We start from the raw sequence: 16,138 nt of genomic DNA, 5'->3' as shown, positions 1-16,138 counted from the left end.
TTTGCATGAGCTGGCACTCCAGAACCTCCCAGAGCTGTGCTCTCAAAGCCATCCTTTCGCTTCCAGTTCCTAGGCAGATGCATCTGAATGTGAGCCACTGAGAAAAGAGAAACTGCCTAGAGGTTTAGCGTCAAGGAGGCTGAGTGGGAAACTAATGCTTTACAATGCTCCAGTAAGAGGAGTTTGAATATGCTTTGCTGGAGGAGGAGGAGATTTCCACTTGGCTTTGAGCTCCCATTGGTCAAATTAGTGTCCTGAAACTGCTGACTAATCCACCAGTGGTTTCCAATGGTGCTAGATCCATGGCAGCCAGCAAAGACCAATGACATAAGTAGCTAGTACTTGGTTCTAGAGGCCTCGGCACATGTAACCAATACAACAGAAATTTTTCACTGAGGCTCTTTATGATCTTTAGAGAGATAGCAATAACGCTCTTGGCTTAAAGTATGACTGCAGGTTTCAAAAAGCTTTTCTGCTTAAAAGCTCAGCCTTCTATCAATATTTAAGCACTTATTGCTTTATAGTAAATATGATAGCTCCTGCCAAGAGACACACTAGTGTGAATTCTTCTGCTCATGTCTATAGAAAGCAGTGGGATTCTATGGTAGTGTAATGGCTAGCAATAAAGCCTCCCTTTTATACAGCCTGTGCTGTCATTATTCTGATGCAATACATGGTTTTGGCTGATGGTTAAATATTGATATAGAGCTGAAGGCTGGGGCATAGTGCATAAGTACATCAAAGTTTGTGAAGTGCTTTGAAAATGAAAAGCTCTATACAAGACATACATTTCAACATTATATTCTGCTGCCCATTATAAGTAGTACCAGTCAGGGAAGAAAAAAGTTGTGTATTTTTCATTACTAATGGGGCAATTATATTTGTATATGAAGTGTGTATCAGTAAAGTGAACCTTAAAATGTGCACTTAAAGTGACAAGGAACCAGGGAGTCCCACTGAACCTCACAAACTGTATCCCAAAACCATTGCAGAGACGGGTTTTCCAGGAACTGGAACTGAACCTGAACCTACATTCTCTGGCCTTGAATCTGAACCAAACCCCTGAACTCAAAAAGTGGTAACCAGTTCCAAATACATACAAATTGTTCAGTCATCCAGTCCTTAGCATTCAGCTGTATGGCTTGTTTTCTTATTATTTATCACAATGTAGGAGTTTTGTTTGTAAAACCCTTTAAACATTAAAAAATAAAAAGTTTAAAATTTAATATTTTGTACTGTAGCTTGCCAGGTGTTTGACTCCCACACCTCACCCCCGCCAGTGTCATTTTTGCATTTCCAGGAGGGCAGCAGAATTTCCCCCCTTGAAAAGGCACAGAAATGACAAAATCGACATACAATGGAAACATTTTCTATAAAATGTTGTGATACGACATTGGCTCTGAGGCACAAGACAAAAGCAGCAGTACAGGAAACTTGGATTGCTGAGGGACCCCTCGATATGAAGTTAAACCTTTCCTGGACCAGCAATACCTTTCTCAGGTGAGTCTGGAGGTCATCATGCCAATGATGCATATAATTCACTTTGGAAACTGAGAGCACGATAGGAACCCCATGCAATGTTTCATTGAGCTGTGTGCTCTTTAAGTTCAGATAATTTATTTATTACATTTATGTTTTAATGTGTGTTGTAATTCTCATATTTTAATGTGTGTTGTAAGCTGCCCAAAGAATACTTTTGTTATGGGGTGGCTAACAAATATAGATGATGATGATGATGATGATGATGATGATGATGATGATTTTACACAGTCAAGACAGGTGTTATTGACTGGTTTGTTTTATCCAGACATCGAGTCCTTCCCAAGGACCTGGGATGCCAGAATTTTATTGTCAATGTTGTTGCTGTTGTTATAGGTATCGTCGCAGAATATAGGCTGCTCCCAGTAAAGCTGCTTTTTGTAATTGGCTGATGGTGATTTCTGTGGCCCCTATGGTGTTGAGGTGCTCTTCAAGGTCTTTTGGAACTGCACCCAGGGCGCCAATTACCACTGGGATCATTTTGGTCTTTTTCTGCCACAGCCTTTCAATTTCAATTTGTAGATATTTGTATTTGGTGATTTTTTCTATTTCTTTTCCTTCTATTCTGCTATCCCCTGGTACTGCTATGTTGATTATTTTGACTTGTTTTTCTTTCTTCTCGACTACAGTTATATCTGGTGTATTGTGTGGCAGATGTTTGTCTGTTTGTAGTCGGAAGTCCCATAATATTTTTACATCTTCATTTTCTTCAACCTTTTCAATTTTATGGTCCCACCAATTTTTGGCTACAGGTAGCTTGTATTTTTTGCAGATGTTCCAGTGTATCATCCCTGCTACTTTGTCATGCCTTTGTTTGTAGTTAGCCTGTGCGATCTTTTTACAACAGCTGATTAGGTGGTCCACGGTTTCATCTGCTTCTTTACAAAGGCGGCACTTGCTGTTTGTTGTTGACTTTTCGACTTTTGCTCTTATTGCATTTGTTCTTAGTGCCTGTTCGTGTGCAGCCAGTATTAAACCCTCTGTTTCTTTTTTCAAGTTGCCATTCTTAAGCCATTGCCAGGTCTTGGTGATGTCTGATTTTCCACTTATATTGTGCAAATATTGACCATGCAGTGGCTTCTTTTTCCATTTTTCTGCTCGGTTCTTGACTTGTTCTTTCTTGTAGGCCTGCTTTGTTTCATTGGTGTTGAATAGTTTCTCATTATTGACCATTTGAAGTGCATCTTCTTCACTGTCCTTGATATATTCTTCAAGGCCTCTTTTCTCCTCCTCTACTGTTTGATGGACTTGCAGTATTCCTCTTCCACCTGAGCTGCGAGGGAGGTATAGCCTATCTACATCACTGCGGGGGTGCAGAGCATGATTGATGGTCATGATTTTCCTGGTCTTATGATCTAGCGTCTCTAGCTCTGCCTGGCTCCAGTCTATTATTCCTGCAGTGTATCTAATAATAGGTATAGCCCGGGTGTTTATGGCTTGTATGGTGTTCCCGGCATTGAGTTTGGACTTGAGGATTTTTCTAACTCTCCTGATGTATTCACTTCCAATTTTTCTTTTAACTTCAGTGCGTGCGATGTTATCAGCCTGGAGAATGCCCAGGTATTTGTAATGTTCTTTCTCTTCCAGGTTCTTGATCTTGCTTCCATTGGGCAGTTCTATTCCTTCTGTTTTTCTTATTTTCCCTCTGTTCATTATTAATGCTGTACACTTGTCTAGTCCAAACTCCACTGCTATATCGCTACTGAATATAGGGACAGTGCTTAGCAGTGATTCGATTTCTGACTGGGACTTTCCATACAACTTCAGATCGTCCATGTACAGCAGATGGTTGATTTGACTTGATGTTTTAGAAGTTTGGTATCTGAGGCCTGTTTTGTTTAGTATTTGTGAAAGTGGGGTCATGGCGATTACAAACAACAGAGGGGATAGTGAGTCCCTTTGGAAAATACCTATTCTAATGCTAACCTGTCCAAGTGTCTCGCCATTGTTTGTTAACTGTGTACTCCACATGCTCTTTGCTTTCTTTATAAATATCTGAATGTTTTTGCTGACACCAGTTGTTTCTAAACATTTTAGTATCCATGTGTGAGGCAATGAGTCAAAGGCTTTCTTGTAGTCAATCCATGCAACACTTAGATTGGTTTTTCTTCTCTTGCAATTTTCTAAAATCATTTTATCAGCAGCTGGTCTTTTGTGCCTCTGGTGTTCGGGCAATTTCCTTTCTGTTCAGCTGGAAGCTGCTTATTAGTTAATAAGTGTTGCATTACTTCATCTGCTATTATTCCAGTTAATAATTTGAACATGGTTGGCAGGCAGGTTATTGGTCTATAATTACTTGGAACTGCACCTTTTGCTGGGTCTTTCATGATGAGATGAGTTTTCCCAGTTGTTAGCCATTGTTCAATATCACCTCCTTGCAAAATGTGATTGAACTGTTTTGATAGTTGTTTATGAAGGCTTGTTAGGTGTTTAAGTCAAAAGCCATGCAGTTCATCGTCGTCTGGAGCAGTCCAATTTTTAATTTTCTTTGCTCTTTCACTTATTAATTCTGGTGTTATTATTAGATCTTGCATTTGTTGGTTACATTTTTTGACCTCTTTCATCCCATCTGCTTTTTTATTATAATCTATTGGATTGTCCCATAATTTCCCCCAGAATTGCACTGTTTCTTCTTTATTTGGTGTTTCTATGTTTCTTGCAGTTTCTCCTTCTATGCTTTGGTAGAATAATCTCTGATTCGACTGGAATTGGAGATTCTGCCTGTGGTGTGTAGTTCTGGCTTCATATCTGCTAATCTTCTTTGACACTGCTGTTATTTGCTGCTTTATTATTTCCAGGACTTCTCTAATTTTCCTTGAATCTAGGTGGTATTTTTGGATCAGATACTGTTTGGTGTTTTCATTCTGCAGCTTCTTGTCTTTCATATCTTTCAGTTTACTAGCATCTGATCTAAGCCTGGAGATTTTATTTTCTAATCTAATCTTCCATTTAGGTGATGTACTACTTTCTTTTTTTACAGGTCCATTGATCTTATATCCGAGCTCTTGTGTTGTTATTGTTGCTGAACTGTACATCAGTTGGTTTGTTTCTTGCAAATTATTGGTTGTTATTTCTGCAAGTGCAGCATTGACATCTTTTAATGCCAGAGCAAGTTGTTTTTTGGCAACTGTTTTTAGAGCTGGAAGTCGAACCCTGGTGGTTGTTTGGTTCATGTGCTCAGTTATTTTTTGCTTTAGTTCTTGTTGCTTTTCTGTTAAATGGCATTTGGGTTTTTGAGGTGAAGGCAAAGAGGAGGTTGCCTGGTTTTGATTTTGGAACAGTTCAGCAACAGTGGCATCCTCCATTCCCAACACCTCCTCCACCTGCGCCTGAGCAACCTTCAGTTGGTGGTAATTCTTCTTCTATATCTTGAGCCTGTGTTGCTCTTTGCAGTTCTTCCAGCTCAACTTCTGTGAATACTTTATTTCTGATTATGAATCTTCTCTGGTCTGCTAGCCTTTGTTCTGTTATTTCTCTATCTGGATGCTTCTCTTTCCAAATTTGGTACATTCTTTTTAAATAACCTCTTCTAGGTGGACTAGACTTGTAATAGCAGATCATTATTTCCTTGTTGGCATTTTTCATATATTTTTTTCGGTTAAGCGATGTTTCTTCCAGTAACTTTGCTGTCTTCAGCCCTGGTAGCTCAACTGAAAATCCTGAGTCCTGTTGCCCACTTGCCACCAGATGTCCAGGGACTCCAGCACCTGGTGCGGTCCTTGTTGACCCGGGCGACAACCGATCCAGTATAGATTTATTAAAGTTACATCTCACCATATTGTTGATGGGAGAGGCACTCTTTGTCTTTTTAATTATCTAATTTTTTATTATACTAATTTTATTATTATTATTATTATTATTATTATTAATAATAATGCAATTCAAAATTTTTTAAAAAATCATTCTGAGTAGCTTCTTATGTTACAAACAAGCACTGCTAGCCACCTGCACAGTTTTTCCTAGAGTCAGTTCATAAAGCTTATTTGTAATATTTGAAGCTTGTCTCTCTCGTTAGGTCATGCTTCCCACAAACCGACCTGCTGATCTTGATCTTGTGTTAAGCACTATCTTTCCCCATACAATGTAATGTAATGTATTCTTCTGGGCACAAATATTTGGAGATATGATGTTTGTAAGGGAAACGGAAATACAATTATATTAAATATCTGGAGAAAGCAAGCATCTGAAAGTGATTCTTTAAAAACAACTCACAACCACAGTAGTTTGTTGGAGCTTGAGATGCATGTTCCAACTATATGTTTTCTACTTGTTTCTGAGCATAGGGCTCTAATCAGGCTCACCTCCCCTTCTGTAGATTGCAAGTGTAGTTCTTTCCTACAGCTGGCTTTTAAGTCCCCCGCAGCTGCACTCACTTGTATTCCTCTGGGAGCTTCCATTATTAAAGACCTAGTTGGCGATTCAAGCCTGAGAGAGAAAGAGAGAGAACACGATATGATGATATGTTTGTTGTGCATGTGACTCAACGGCACATAATATGTATTTTCCCAAAGACAATGGAAAACTGAAACTTCCACCTACTTCAATGGAACACATCCATATTTTGGAGAATTCACTTTTAATACAAGAATAGTGACTTCATACAATATTCATATTCATTTCATATTCTTTTAGGACTTCATTCAGAATTTTGTGGAGAAACAATCTTTGTTTCTGTAATTTTGGGAAAGCAAACCTCTTTTTTGCGGGGGGGGGATCCTTTTGTAATGCATAATGTTTTGCTGTATAGCTGAGCTACCACGTATAACAAATGACTGCATCTAAAATGGCTTATTCTCTTAAGGAAGAACTTGATTTTACAATCATTTCACAGTGTGATAGCTACTGCTTAGGCCAATGAGCAGTCTCCATTACCATCACTTGTGGCGTGGTTACATGAAGGGTGACTACCTATTCAGTACTCTGACACTCCCTGACCTTTTTCACATCTCTGCAAACAGCTTGTTCTGGCAGATTGCAAGCACACTGATGTTATTATTTATTTATTTATACATTTATATCCCACTCTTCCTCCAAGGAGCCCAGAGCAGTGTATATGGTAATCTTAGCTAAAGAGCAGTGCCTGCTGCTAACCTATTATCTAGTTGTCTCTCCCCATGACTGCAATGGCTCATGATCATAATAAGAGGTGGCTACCATCTCAGAAGGGTTTTGACAATGCCCTCTGAGTTGGTTTAAGAAAGCAGATGTGCCAATAATCAGTAACCAATACATATCCAGTCTGAAGGCTGAAGTCACACAACAGACTTCTTTTATGATAGCTGCAACAGCTACATGATGGATGAGTCTTGGTATGAACTCCAAAATTATGTTGTGGCCGTTCACATGACCAGGTGGGTGGGGTGGTGGGCGTGCAGGGGAGAAGGCTTGGTAAACTCACCTTCCCCCCAGACAACCAAGTTCTTCTGTTGGGCGAGCACAGAGCTCTAGAGGCCAGGAAAATGTGTCCCAGCCTCCGGATACCCCACAATGCACCACACAAGTGCATGGTACATTTTAAGGCAGGGGTGGGGAAACTTGGCCCTCCAGTTGTTTTTGAACTACAACTCCCACCATCCCCAGCCGATGATGGGAGTTGTAGTTCAACATCTGCAGGAGGGCCAAGCTTCCCCAACCCTGTTTTAGGGATTCCCTCAGTGATGGGTGGGCATCATCAGCATTGTGACGCTGGCCGAAAGCATCCAGTGCAGACACATGGTCAGGTAAATAAGGTTAAGGGAGCATTTGCTCCCATAACCTCATTTAAGAGGCGGGCTCCTTAGGTGGGTTTGCTGCTGACATGCTGCTGGCAGCCGCATTTCTCCTGGAGGTTCTTGCTTGGCTGCCTTAGCCCAGTCTTGGCTGCTCATGAGAATGGTCTCATTATTTGCACAGTCATTGTAGTTCTTCCATGATAACCAGGAGCCTGCGAAACTAATGCTTATGTACTGCACTTCTACCCCAATGATTCTGGTAAGAAGCATTGAGAGGCTTGTTGACCATATAGTTTCCAAATAGCCTCAAGGCCGGCCAGCCCAGTAAGCCAACTAAATGCCCACTTAGGGTGCAATGCATGCAGGTGCGGTGACAGCTTGAGTCACATAGCTGCCTTCCACCCCCTCTCCCTAGCCTCTGCCCTTGCAGCTCACTCACCTGTCCTCCTTGCCAATACCGCCTCCACCTGCCATTTTCGTGGCGAGTGGAGGTGGCAAGTAGAGTGAGTGAGTAAGTGTTCCCCATCACCTCCTTGCCTGCTCTCTCTCCACCACCACCACAAAGCGGCAGGTAGAGGCAGCAGCAGTGAGGAGGGCAGGTGCATCCTTCCCATCACCAGCCTCCCCATCACCTGCCTTCTGCTTTGCCTGGGGCGTCCTTGAGCTTTGGGCTGGGCCTACGTATCCTCCTTATAAGGAAGCTTGTAGAACCAGTCCTGCTCACCTTCAGCATTAGATCATGTGATATATACAGTTCTGTTAACACAGAGCAGATCCCATAAGCCAATTATTCAGCAACAGAAGCTGTGTGTCCTGCTGTTTATGAACTTACCCTTAGATCATGGAGGAATCTTAGATCATGGTGGAATCTAACTTCTATGGTATATCAAGAAGTATATCTTTTCAACTGAACAAATACTTACCAGTTGGAGAAGAGGTGGCACACAATAATATGTTCATATCACATTAAATGGTTGAATATATTTGCCTTTAAGTGATTTTGAGTAGGGAAACACTGGTTCTACATCTATACCTTTCAGATTCAGTGATACTAATTAAGTGTCCAAATTACCCCACTCCCAAACAAATTTAGTCACATATCAACTTCACTACTATTTATTATCAGTACAACAAGATATAAAGAGCAGGATCTTTTAGTTTTCAGAGTCAACAACACAAATTCAGGGCATAACAACCCTGCAAGCAAACTTTGCTGATTATCACTATTATTAAAAGTATTTATATGTCTCTTTTCAACAAAGAAGTTGTCAGAGCTGTTTACATGGCAAAATATATGAGAAAATGGTTCCCTGTATCCAAAAGGGGATCAAAACTAAAACAAATAAACACAAAGGAGACACCAATAGCATCCACGGGAGAGATGCTAAAGTGGGCTGAATAGGGACAGTTGCTCTCCTACTGCTAAATATAAAAGAAAGACCATTTAAAAATATCTCCTTGTTAGCAGAGGACCCAAACCTCTCTGAGGTTCAGGATCATTTTGAGATGGGTTTATGTTTTGATACCTTTGTCATGAGTCAATCCTGCCACCATCTCAGTTCCAAAATTTACCTTACAAAGGTGAGAGGCTGCTAGGGAGAATTCCTTGCAATCATAGGCCTCAAGAGATGCAAGGGTGATACCATGGGCATGCATGGCAGCATCCAAAATGTGTTTCCAGTGCTCCCTAGCACCAGTGGAGGTTGTCACACATGTTTGCAACAGTATCCAAGCGTCAACCTTGAGGCAGTTCATTGCTATAAGTTCTTACCTCAGCCTCATTTTCTGGGAATCAACTTAGGAATCAGAAGGTGGCAGACAGGACTTGCAGTAGAGATTGCAGAGGGAAATCTCAAGACTCTGCCCCCCACCCACCGATGACCTAATGGGAGTATGACAGAGATCCTTACAAAATGGGAGTCAATTTTTTTTTAAAAGGATATCTAATAAGTATTCTTCAACATAATATTTCAGTCAAAACATGTTTGAATTGTGACCATTCTGAATCAGTCTGGAGGGGTTCACCCTTCAGTAAATGGTGTTATAATCACCACAGCAGTATATATTCACCCAGATATAATCTTCAATGGCATTTTTAAAAATAGTGTATAAACCCATGGCTGAAAGTAAAGAGCTGTAGCTTCCCATAGAAACGAAGGAGCAATATGACTTTAGTATTGCAGTTCAGCTGAAGGACAATATTTATTTTAGCTCCTCTGTAGACATTTTCTCCAATTTCAAAGCTTGGTGCCCAGTCCAGCAGAAAGAAGTTCTGCATAACAGGGGATTCTGTTTCCTGTCAAACCACTGAGAAGTGAACATTGTCATACAGTCAGTAGTTTCCTTTCAGAAACCCATTTACTGTACAATTATGGCTTCCCAATGCAGCCCCATTGGAGTGGAATGTGAGCTGAAAAGGAGATCAAAAAATGCACTCCAGAGAAAAAGAGAAAGCAACAACAGCAAAGAAGTATGACTTACAGCCTAAGCAAAGGGAAAGGCTTCAGGGAAGAGGCAAGTATACGACACCAATCCACCAGACTTATTGCAACAGCAGAAGAACTCCCTTCCTTTTTACTCCTAACTGAACTTTCATTCTTCCACCACAGACCATTTTATTTGCTCTCTCACACCTCATATAGCGCTGCTAAGTGTGTTTCCCATTCCCAGGTGTATCTGCGAATGTCTCTGGGCCTTGTTCCAATAGCTTTCCCTACAGGGACGGATCTATAATTAAACACCTATGGGCTCTGCACACAGGCCACCTGGGGGGCAAAGACATCATGCTCACCTCTGTGCCAGCCTCCCTACTCACTGCCACCATTGCCTGCCCCCCTCCCATTACACCACCATGCCATGGTATAATAATATCACCACCTTGACACTGAAGCAGACACACCATTATACCATAGCACGGAAGAATGATAAGAGGCCAGTGACCAGTGCAGGAGACAGCAGTGGTGAGCACTGTGAAGACCAGCAGCCTCACTGCCCCCATTGCTTGCCCCACAGCCTTGCATTATACAGCCTCAACACAAGGCACTGGGGTGGCGATCTCATTATACTGCATCTCGGTGTTATAATGGGAGGCCAACACCAATGGCGGTGGTGAGCGGGGGCCACTGTGGAGGCCAGAATCGAGTGGCTGGGGGGGCCACTGGAGGCCAGTGGCAGGTGAGTGGGTGGCTGTAGCAGGTGAGTGATGGCCTGTCAAATGTTACTGCTTCCCTGGGTTTGAGTTCCTGCAAATGCCCCCAAGATCACAAAGCTGTCAGCTGCTCCCTCAACTTCCTGAGGATAGTGAGATGATACCTTAATATCACAAAGATTCAGACCTGGAGATCAAACTCTGAATCTCTCGCTTACCACATTTAAGGGACCTTACTCAAAACAAACCTGTTTTTGAGTGCTAGTGGAAATTACACAAAGTTCTATTTTCTTTGCGACTTAATCATCCCTACTTCTTTTCTTAAATGTCTGTGGAGAAAGATACTTTTGATGTCCTTCTCTGGCACTCAAATATCACAGTGGAAGGAGGATGGCAGTGCAATACCACCATCACTATCTACCTCAGTTAGCATCTTTTATATATTTTTGATCGCTGGATGTCATTGGAACACTATAGGAATGAATTAATAGACAGCAATTCTACAGTGCAGAACTGCTGAATTAGAGTTAGAAACATGAGAAAAATCAGAAAAAAATGAGAAAACTCATTAGCAATTCTATAGTATGCATATAGCAGTTAATTCAAAGTATTAAGACATTTATCTACAATTAAACTGAGAAAATGGTTTTAAATACACATAATATTCTATAATACAATAATAACAACAGTAATAACAACAACAATAATCAACTTTATTTGTTAACTGTCCCATAACACATTGCTCACAACATTAAAACATCCAATAAAAACACACAAAACATATAAAATCACAAAACACCATTTTTTAAAACTGTTTTTTTTAAAACAATCAATTTGAAAAAGCTGAGTGAACAGAAAGTTCTTCACCTAGCATCTAAAAGAACAAAGTGATGGTACCAGGTGAACCTCAGTAGGGAGGCTATTCCATAAACGGGGTGCAACCACTGAAAAGGCCCTCTCCCTAGTTGCCACCTGCCTCTCCTTGTTTGGCAGGGGCACTCAGAGCAGGGCCTCTGAAGAAGATCTTAAGGTCAAAGTCAGGACATATGAGGCAACGTGCTCTCTCAGTAACTGGGTCTCAAGCCATTTAGGGATTTCAAAGTTAAAACCAGCACTTAGAATTGGGCCCAGAAATGGACTGAGAGCCATTGCAGCTGACGAAGCACTGGCATCATATGATCCAAGTGCCCAGTCCCTGTTAATAATCTTGCAGCCCTATTTTGTACCAACTGCAGGACCATTTTCAAAAGCAGCCCCACAGACAATGTATTGCAGTAATTTAAGCAAGAGGTTACCAGAGCATGACTAACTGTGGCCAAGCTATTTCTATCCAGGTATGGTTGCAGGTGGTGTATCAGCTGAAATTGATAAAAAGTGCTCTGAGCCACAAAGGCAACTTGAGCCTCTAGCCACAATGCTGGGTTGATGAGCAATCCAAAATGCAAACCTGGAACTTCAGGGGTAGTGCAACCCCATATACAACAGGCTGAACCTCATTCACCTGGGCAGAAAAGCCACTGAGCAACAGTACTTCCATCTTGTCTGGACTGAGTCTCAACTTGTTTACCCTCATTCAGTCCATTACTGCATCCAGGCACTGGTTCAGGGCAATCACTGCCTCACCTGTGTCTGATGAAAAAGAGAGATACAGCTAAGTGTCATCTGCATACTGATGGCACCTCAGGCCAAATCTCTAGATGACCTCTCCCACTGGTTTCATGTAGATTTTAAACAGCCTAAGGGAAAGAATGGAACCCTGTGGAACAATTGCCAAGGTGCTGAGCAATAATCCCCAAGCATCATCTTTTGGAAATGGGCCTCAAGGTAGCATTGCCTCCCACATGCAATTCGGCCAACATATCCAAAAGGATATCATGGTCAATGGTATCAAAAGCCACTGAGAGGTCCAAGAGAATTAACAGGATTGCACACCACCTGTCTATCTCTCTGCATAGGTCATCCTACAGGGAGACCGAAGCAATTTCTGTTCCAAAGCCAGGCCTGAAGTCTGATTGAAAAATAGATCTAGACAATCTGTTTCCTCCAAGTGTGTCTGAAGCTGGTCAGCCACTACATGTTCAAGCACCTTGCCCAGGAACAGAATTCTGGCCACAGGCTATAGTTGTTTACATCCTCTGGGTCCAGACTAGGTTCCTTTTGGAGTGATCAAATAATAGCTCTTTTCAAGCAAGCTGGGACCACTTCCTCTCTCAATGAGGCATTTAGAACCTGCTGGACCCAGCTAAAAATCCCCCCTCTACTAGATTTTCTAAGCCATGAAGGGCAAGAGTCAAGCATGCACATGGTAGGTTGAACTCAACTGAACACCTTCTCCACATCCTCAGGCACCAATAATGGAAACTCTTTCTGCAAAACTGGACAAGGTGGTACACTGGACACCTCTCCCAATGCCACTCAATCATCTGTAGAGGCCAACTCCTGGTGAATGCAAGTGACTTTATTCTCAAAGTGTTGTGCAAATGTATCACAGCATGCTACTGAGGGTTCTAACACATCTTGCCGGGGTCAGATTTCAAGAGGCCCCGCACGATCCAGAAAAGCCCCACTGGATGACATTGAGAGGATGCAATGATGGTCAGGGGAGAAAATTCTTCTATTCCATCACTGCCACAGAATAGGCTCAGTATTGAGATCTAATCTGTTCACTCAGACTCACCCCAAGTTTACCTCCACGTGTTCCAGTTGTCTCCCAGCTTGCTTCATCACCCTCAGCTCAGGTGTATACCAAGGCACTACACAGGCTCTGCTTTCTGGGAGAGGGCACTTGGGAGTGATTGTGTCAACTGCCTGAGCTATCTCTCCATTCCAGAGAGCAACTAGAGCTTTGACAGGAGTGCCTACCATACCAGCTGGAAAATCCCCCAGAGCCCTCAAGAATCCATTGGAGTCCATCAGTCTCTGGTGGTGGACCACTTTAATTATCCCCCATTGCAGAGTGGTGCAGCTGCTGAAACTCTAAGAAAGAAGTGAGTTGACCATGACAAGGACACAGATGAGACATCCTCCACTTTCAAAGCAGCATCCTTCTGCCCAGTCAAAAAACAAAACAAAAAAACAGATCCAGAGTGTTCCCCAATTCATGTGTTGGGCCACAACATGTTGAGACAGCCCCATGGCTGCCGTGATGGCCATGAAGTCCTGAGCTGTCCCAGACAAGGCAGCCTCAGCATGGATGTTGAAGTCGTCCAGAACAATCATTCTGGGAGTCCTTAACACCAAATCCGAGACCACCTCCGTGAGCTCAGGCAGGGACTGAGGGGGCAATGGGGTAGGCGGTACACCAATGGAACCCCCACTCTGTCCCGAGAGCCCAACACCAGGTACAAACACTGTACTGTACTGTACTGGCACTCACTTGGACAGGGGGCCTAGAGAGAAAAGTAGAGCATTTATAAATTACAGCAACCCCCGCTCCCGACCCTCCAGCCTATGCTGATACTGCACTAAATACCCAGGTGGACACAGCTGGAAAAGACCAATCTCTCCCTGCTCCCCCACCCAGGTCTCCATAATAAAAACCTGGTCAGCCCCTTCCTCCACAATTAAATTGTGGATAATAGAAATAGGGCTGACCTGGCATTAAACAGCAATACCAGCAGCCAACGGACAAGCTGGTAAGGCAGCCAGGAACCCTCCTATTATATGAACAGCCAGAAGAAGGGATAGGAATAAGATGTTGAACCATTCTTCCTCTCTTCTGATGTAAACAAAGCACCACACCATATATCCCGCTACCATAACCATTCTAAATGAAGCACCTCCTGCTCTCCTCAGGTTCACATCCTCATAAACTGCACATAATTAAACAGCTAAAACTATACGCCCAGCAAGCTGAATAGAGCCCTTGCCCTCATGGTTCCCACCCCCTTTGGTGTCCCTCCTTCGGTGGCCACCGCACAATGTTGCTCCCAAAGAGAGAGAGCCTCAGGAAAACAGGGAGGCAGCTGTTGGTACTCACCACAAGCTCTATTCACTGTCTCCCAGGGCAGGGTAACACAGGGCAGTAGATCATCTCCCTTCCTCTCCTTCTGCTAAAGCTAGTCTGCTAGGGCAAAGCTTTCTCTGCTGATTGATTGATCATGTGCCGTCAAGTCAGTGTCGACTCTTAGAGACCACATAGATAGATTCTGTCCAGGATGATCGGTCTTCATCTTGGCCTTTAAAGTCTCCCAGTGGTTCATTGAGTCCATCCACCTTGTTACTCTTCTTCTCTTTCCTTCAACTTTCCCCAGCATTATGGACTTTTCAAGGGAGCTGGGTTTTTGCATAATGTGTCCAAAGTATGATAGTTTGAGCCTGGTCATTTGTGCTTCAAGTGAAAATTCTGGATTGATTTGTTCTATGATCCATTTGTTTGTTTTCCTGGCTATCCATGGTATCCTCAAAAGTCTTCAAAAGTCTTCTCTGCTACGGCAAAGAAAATATTCTTTGCCCTAGATTATTTCATTTAAGCAAAACAAATGAACAAGCAAACCATAAAACATCAAATAAACAATTAAACTCTTAACCTGATTACTGATCATTTAAAAAAAGAAAAGGGTGGGCGTTAAAAAAATAACCTTCATAAAACAAACAAGCAAGCAAACAAGCGGGACACTTGAGAGATCATAAGAAAAATGAAGAAATGATCTGCTAAGTAACTGACAACAACGAGACATAACAATGGATTCACCCTTGATATGTCTGGTTATCCCCAACTATCAGTAGCTGGGGATTCATCAATCATTTATTAATTCAGTTTATACATTACAGAATGTGCAAACTGAAATGAAAATGGATATCTCACTAGCTAAGCTTCACAAGCCAACAGAGATAAGCTCTCAATATTGCTGTTCCTAAATGTTCAAAACCATTTTGTCATCACCGTGAAACGAGCATATTTACTCTCCAATATTTGAAATTTGATGTTGCAGTGAGTTATATGCCTTCATGTCTTGATTGTTAGGCTTCCCAAAGTCATCTGGTGAGCCACTGTGGGAAACAGGATGCTGGACTAGATAAGCCTTGCTCTTGATCTAGCAAGGCTTTTCTTTTGTTCTTACAAAGAGTGGCCAACTTCATCTGTCTTCTCATTACACAGCACAAGAGTGCCTATGTATTATGGATGGAAAGATAAAACAGCATTCTGTCATGCTGTTTCACTAGACCTTTCCTACCCGACCTTCCTAGTTTCTCAAAGATTTACTTTTGCAACATTCATGAAGGAATAGGCATTTTACAGCTCAGAATCACATTGCTGCACTAGTGTGTCAGTTTTTAATGAATCCATAGAAATGGTGAAGTTATGAGGAACAGAAGTTGAAAAGCACACATAAAACTGCAACACCATGGTTGGGTACCCCCACTCCCAATATTTACAATGGGAGATTTGCTAACTAATAGTGAAGCGCACACTGATCTTTCTTCAGGAAGGTCTTGTTTGATAGTCTGTCTTTTAAACAAGGTCCTTTCATGGGATTGTCAAAATAAATAATTTTTTCATTTCTACAAGTTAAGAAAATGGCTCTTATTAGGTTCTATGGTCATGTTAGATTTGTACATGCTCAGTTACAGTCAGCCAAGCGTATTCTATAGCATATTTATGAGGAGAGAGGAAGGGGGAGGGGAAACCTCTCAGCTTACCTGACTGGAATGAAGGGAAGTGGAGGTGTGTGTGTGTGCGCGTGCGCTGAAATATATATTTCTGAACTTTGAGTAGATGAAAAAAGGCCAGTACCAG

At 42.1% G+C, this 16,138-nt stretch overlaps 1 protein-coding gene across 14 annotated transcripts in view; it reads right to left on the bottom strand.

Moving 5' to 3' along the window:
• Nucleotides 1–16,138, bottom strand: part of SGCZ (sarcoglycan zeta) — an 889,976-nt gene that overhangs the window by 48,164 nt on the left and 825,674 nt on the right. For all 14 annotated transcript variants that reach the window (XM_053253767.1, XM_053253769.1, XM_053253774.1 and 11 more), the window contains one exon: nucleotides 5,841–5,964. In XM_053253767.1, coding sequence (XP_053109742.1) covers nucleotides 5,841–5,964 — 124 coding nt within the window. The remainder of the gene's footprint in view (nucleotides 1–5,840; nucleotides 5,965–16,138) is intronic.

This window comes from Hemicordylus capensis, chromosome 5 (assembly GCF_027244095.1).
Source record: "Hemicordylus capensis ecotype Gifberg chromosome 5, rHemCap1.1.pri, whole genome shotgun sequence".
Classification (NCBI taxonomy): domain Eukaryota; kingdom Metazoa; phylum Chordata; class Lepidosauria; order Squamata; family Cordylidae; genus Hemicordylus; species Hemicordylus capensis.
The sequence above is the reverse complement of the archived record's forward strand: the minus strand, read 5'-3'. Positions and strand labels throughout refer to the sequence as shown.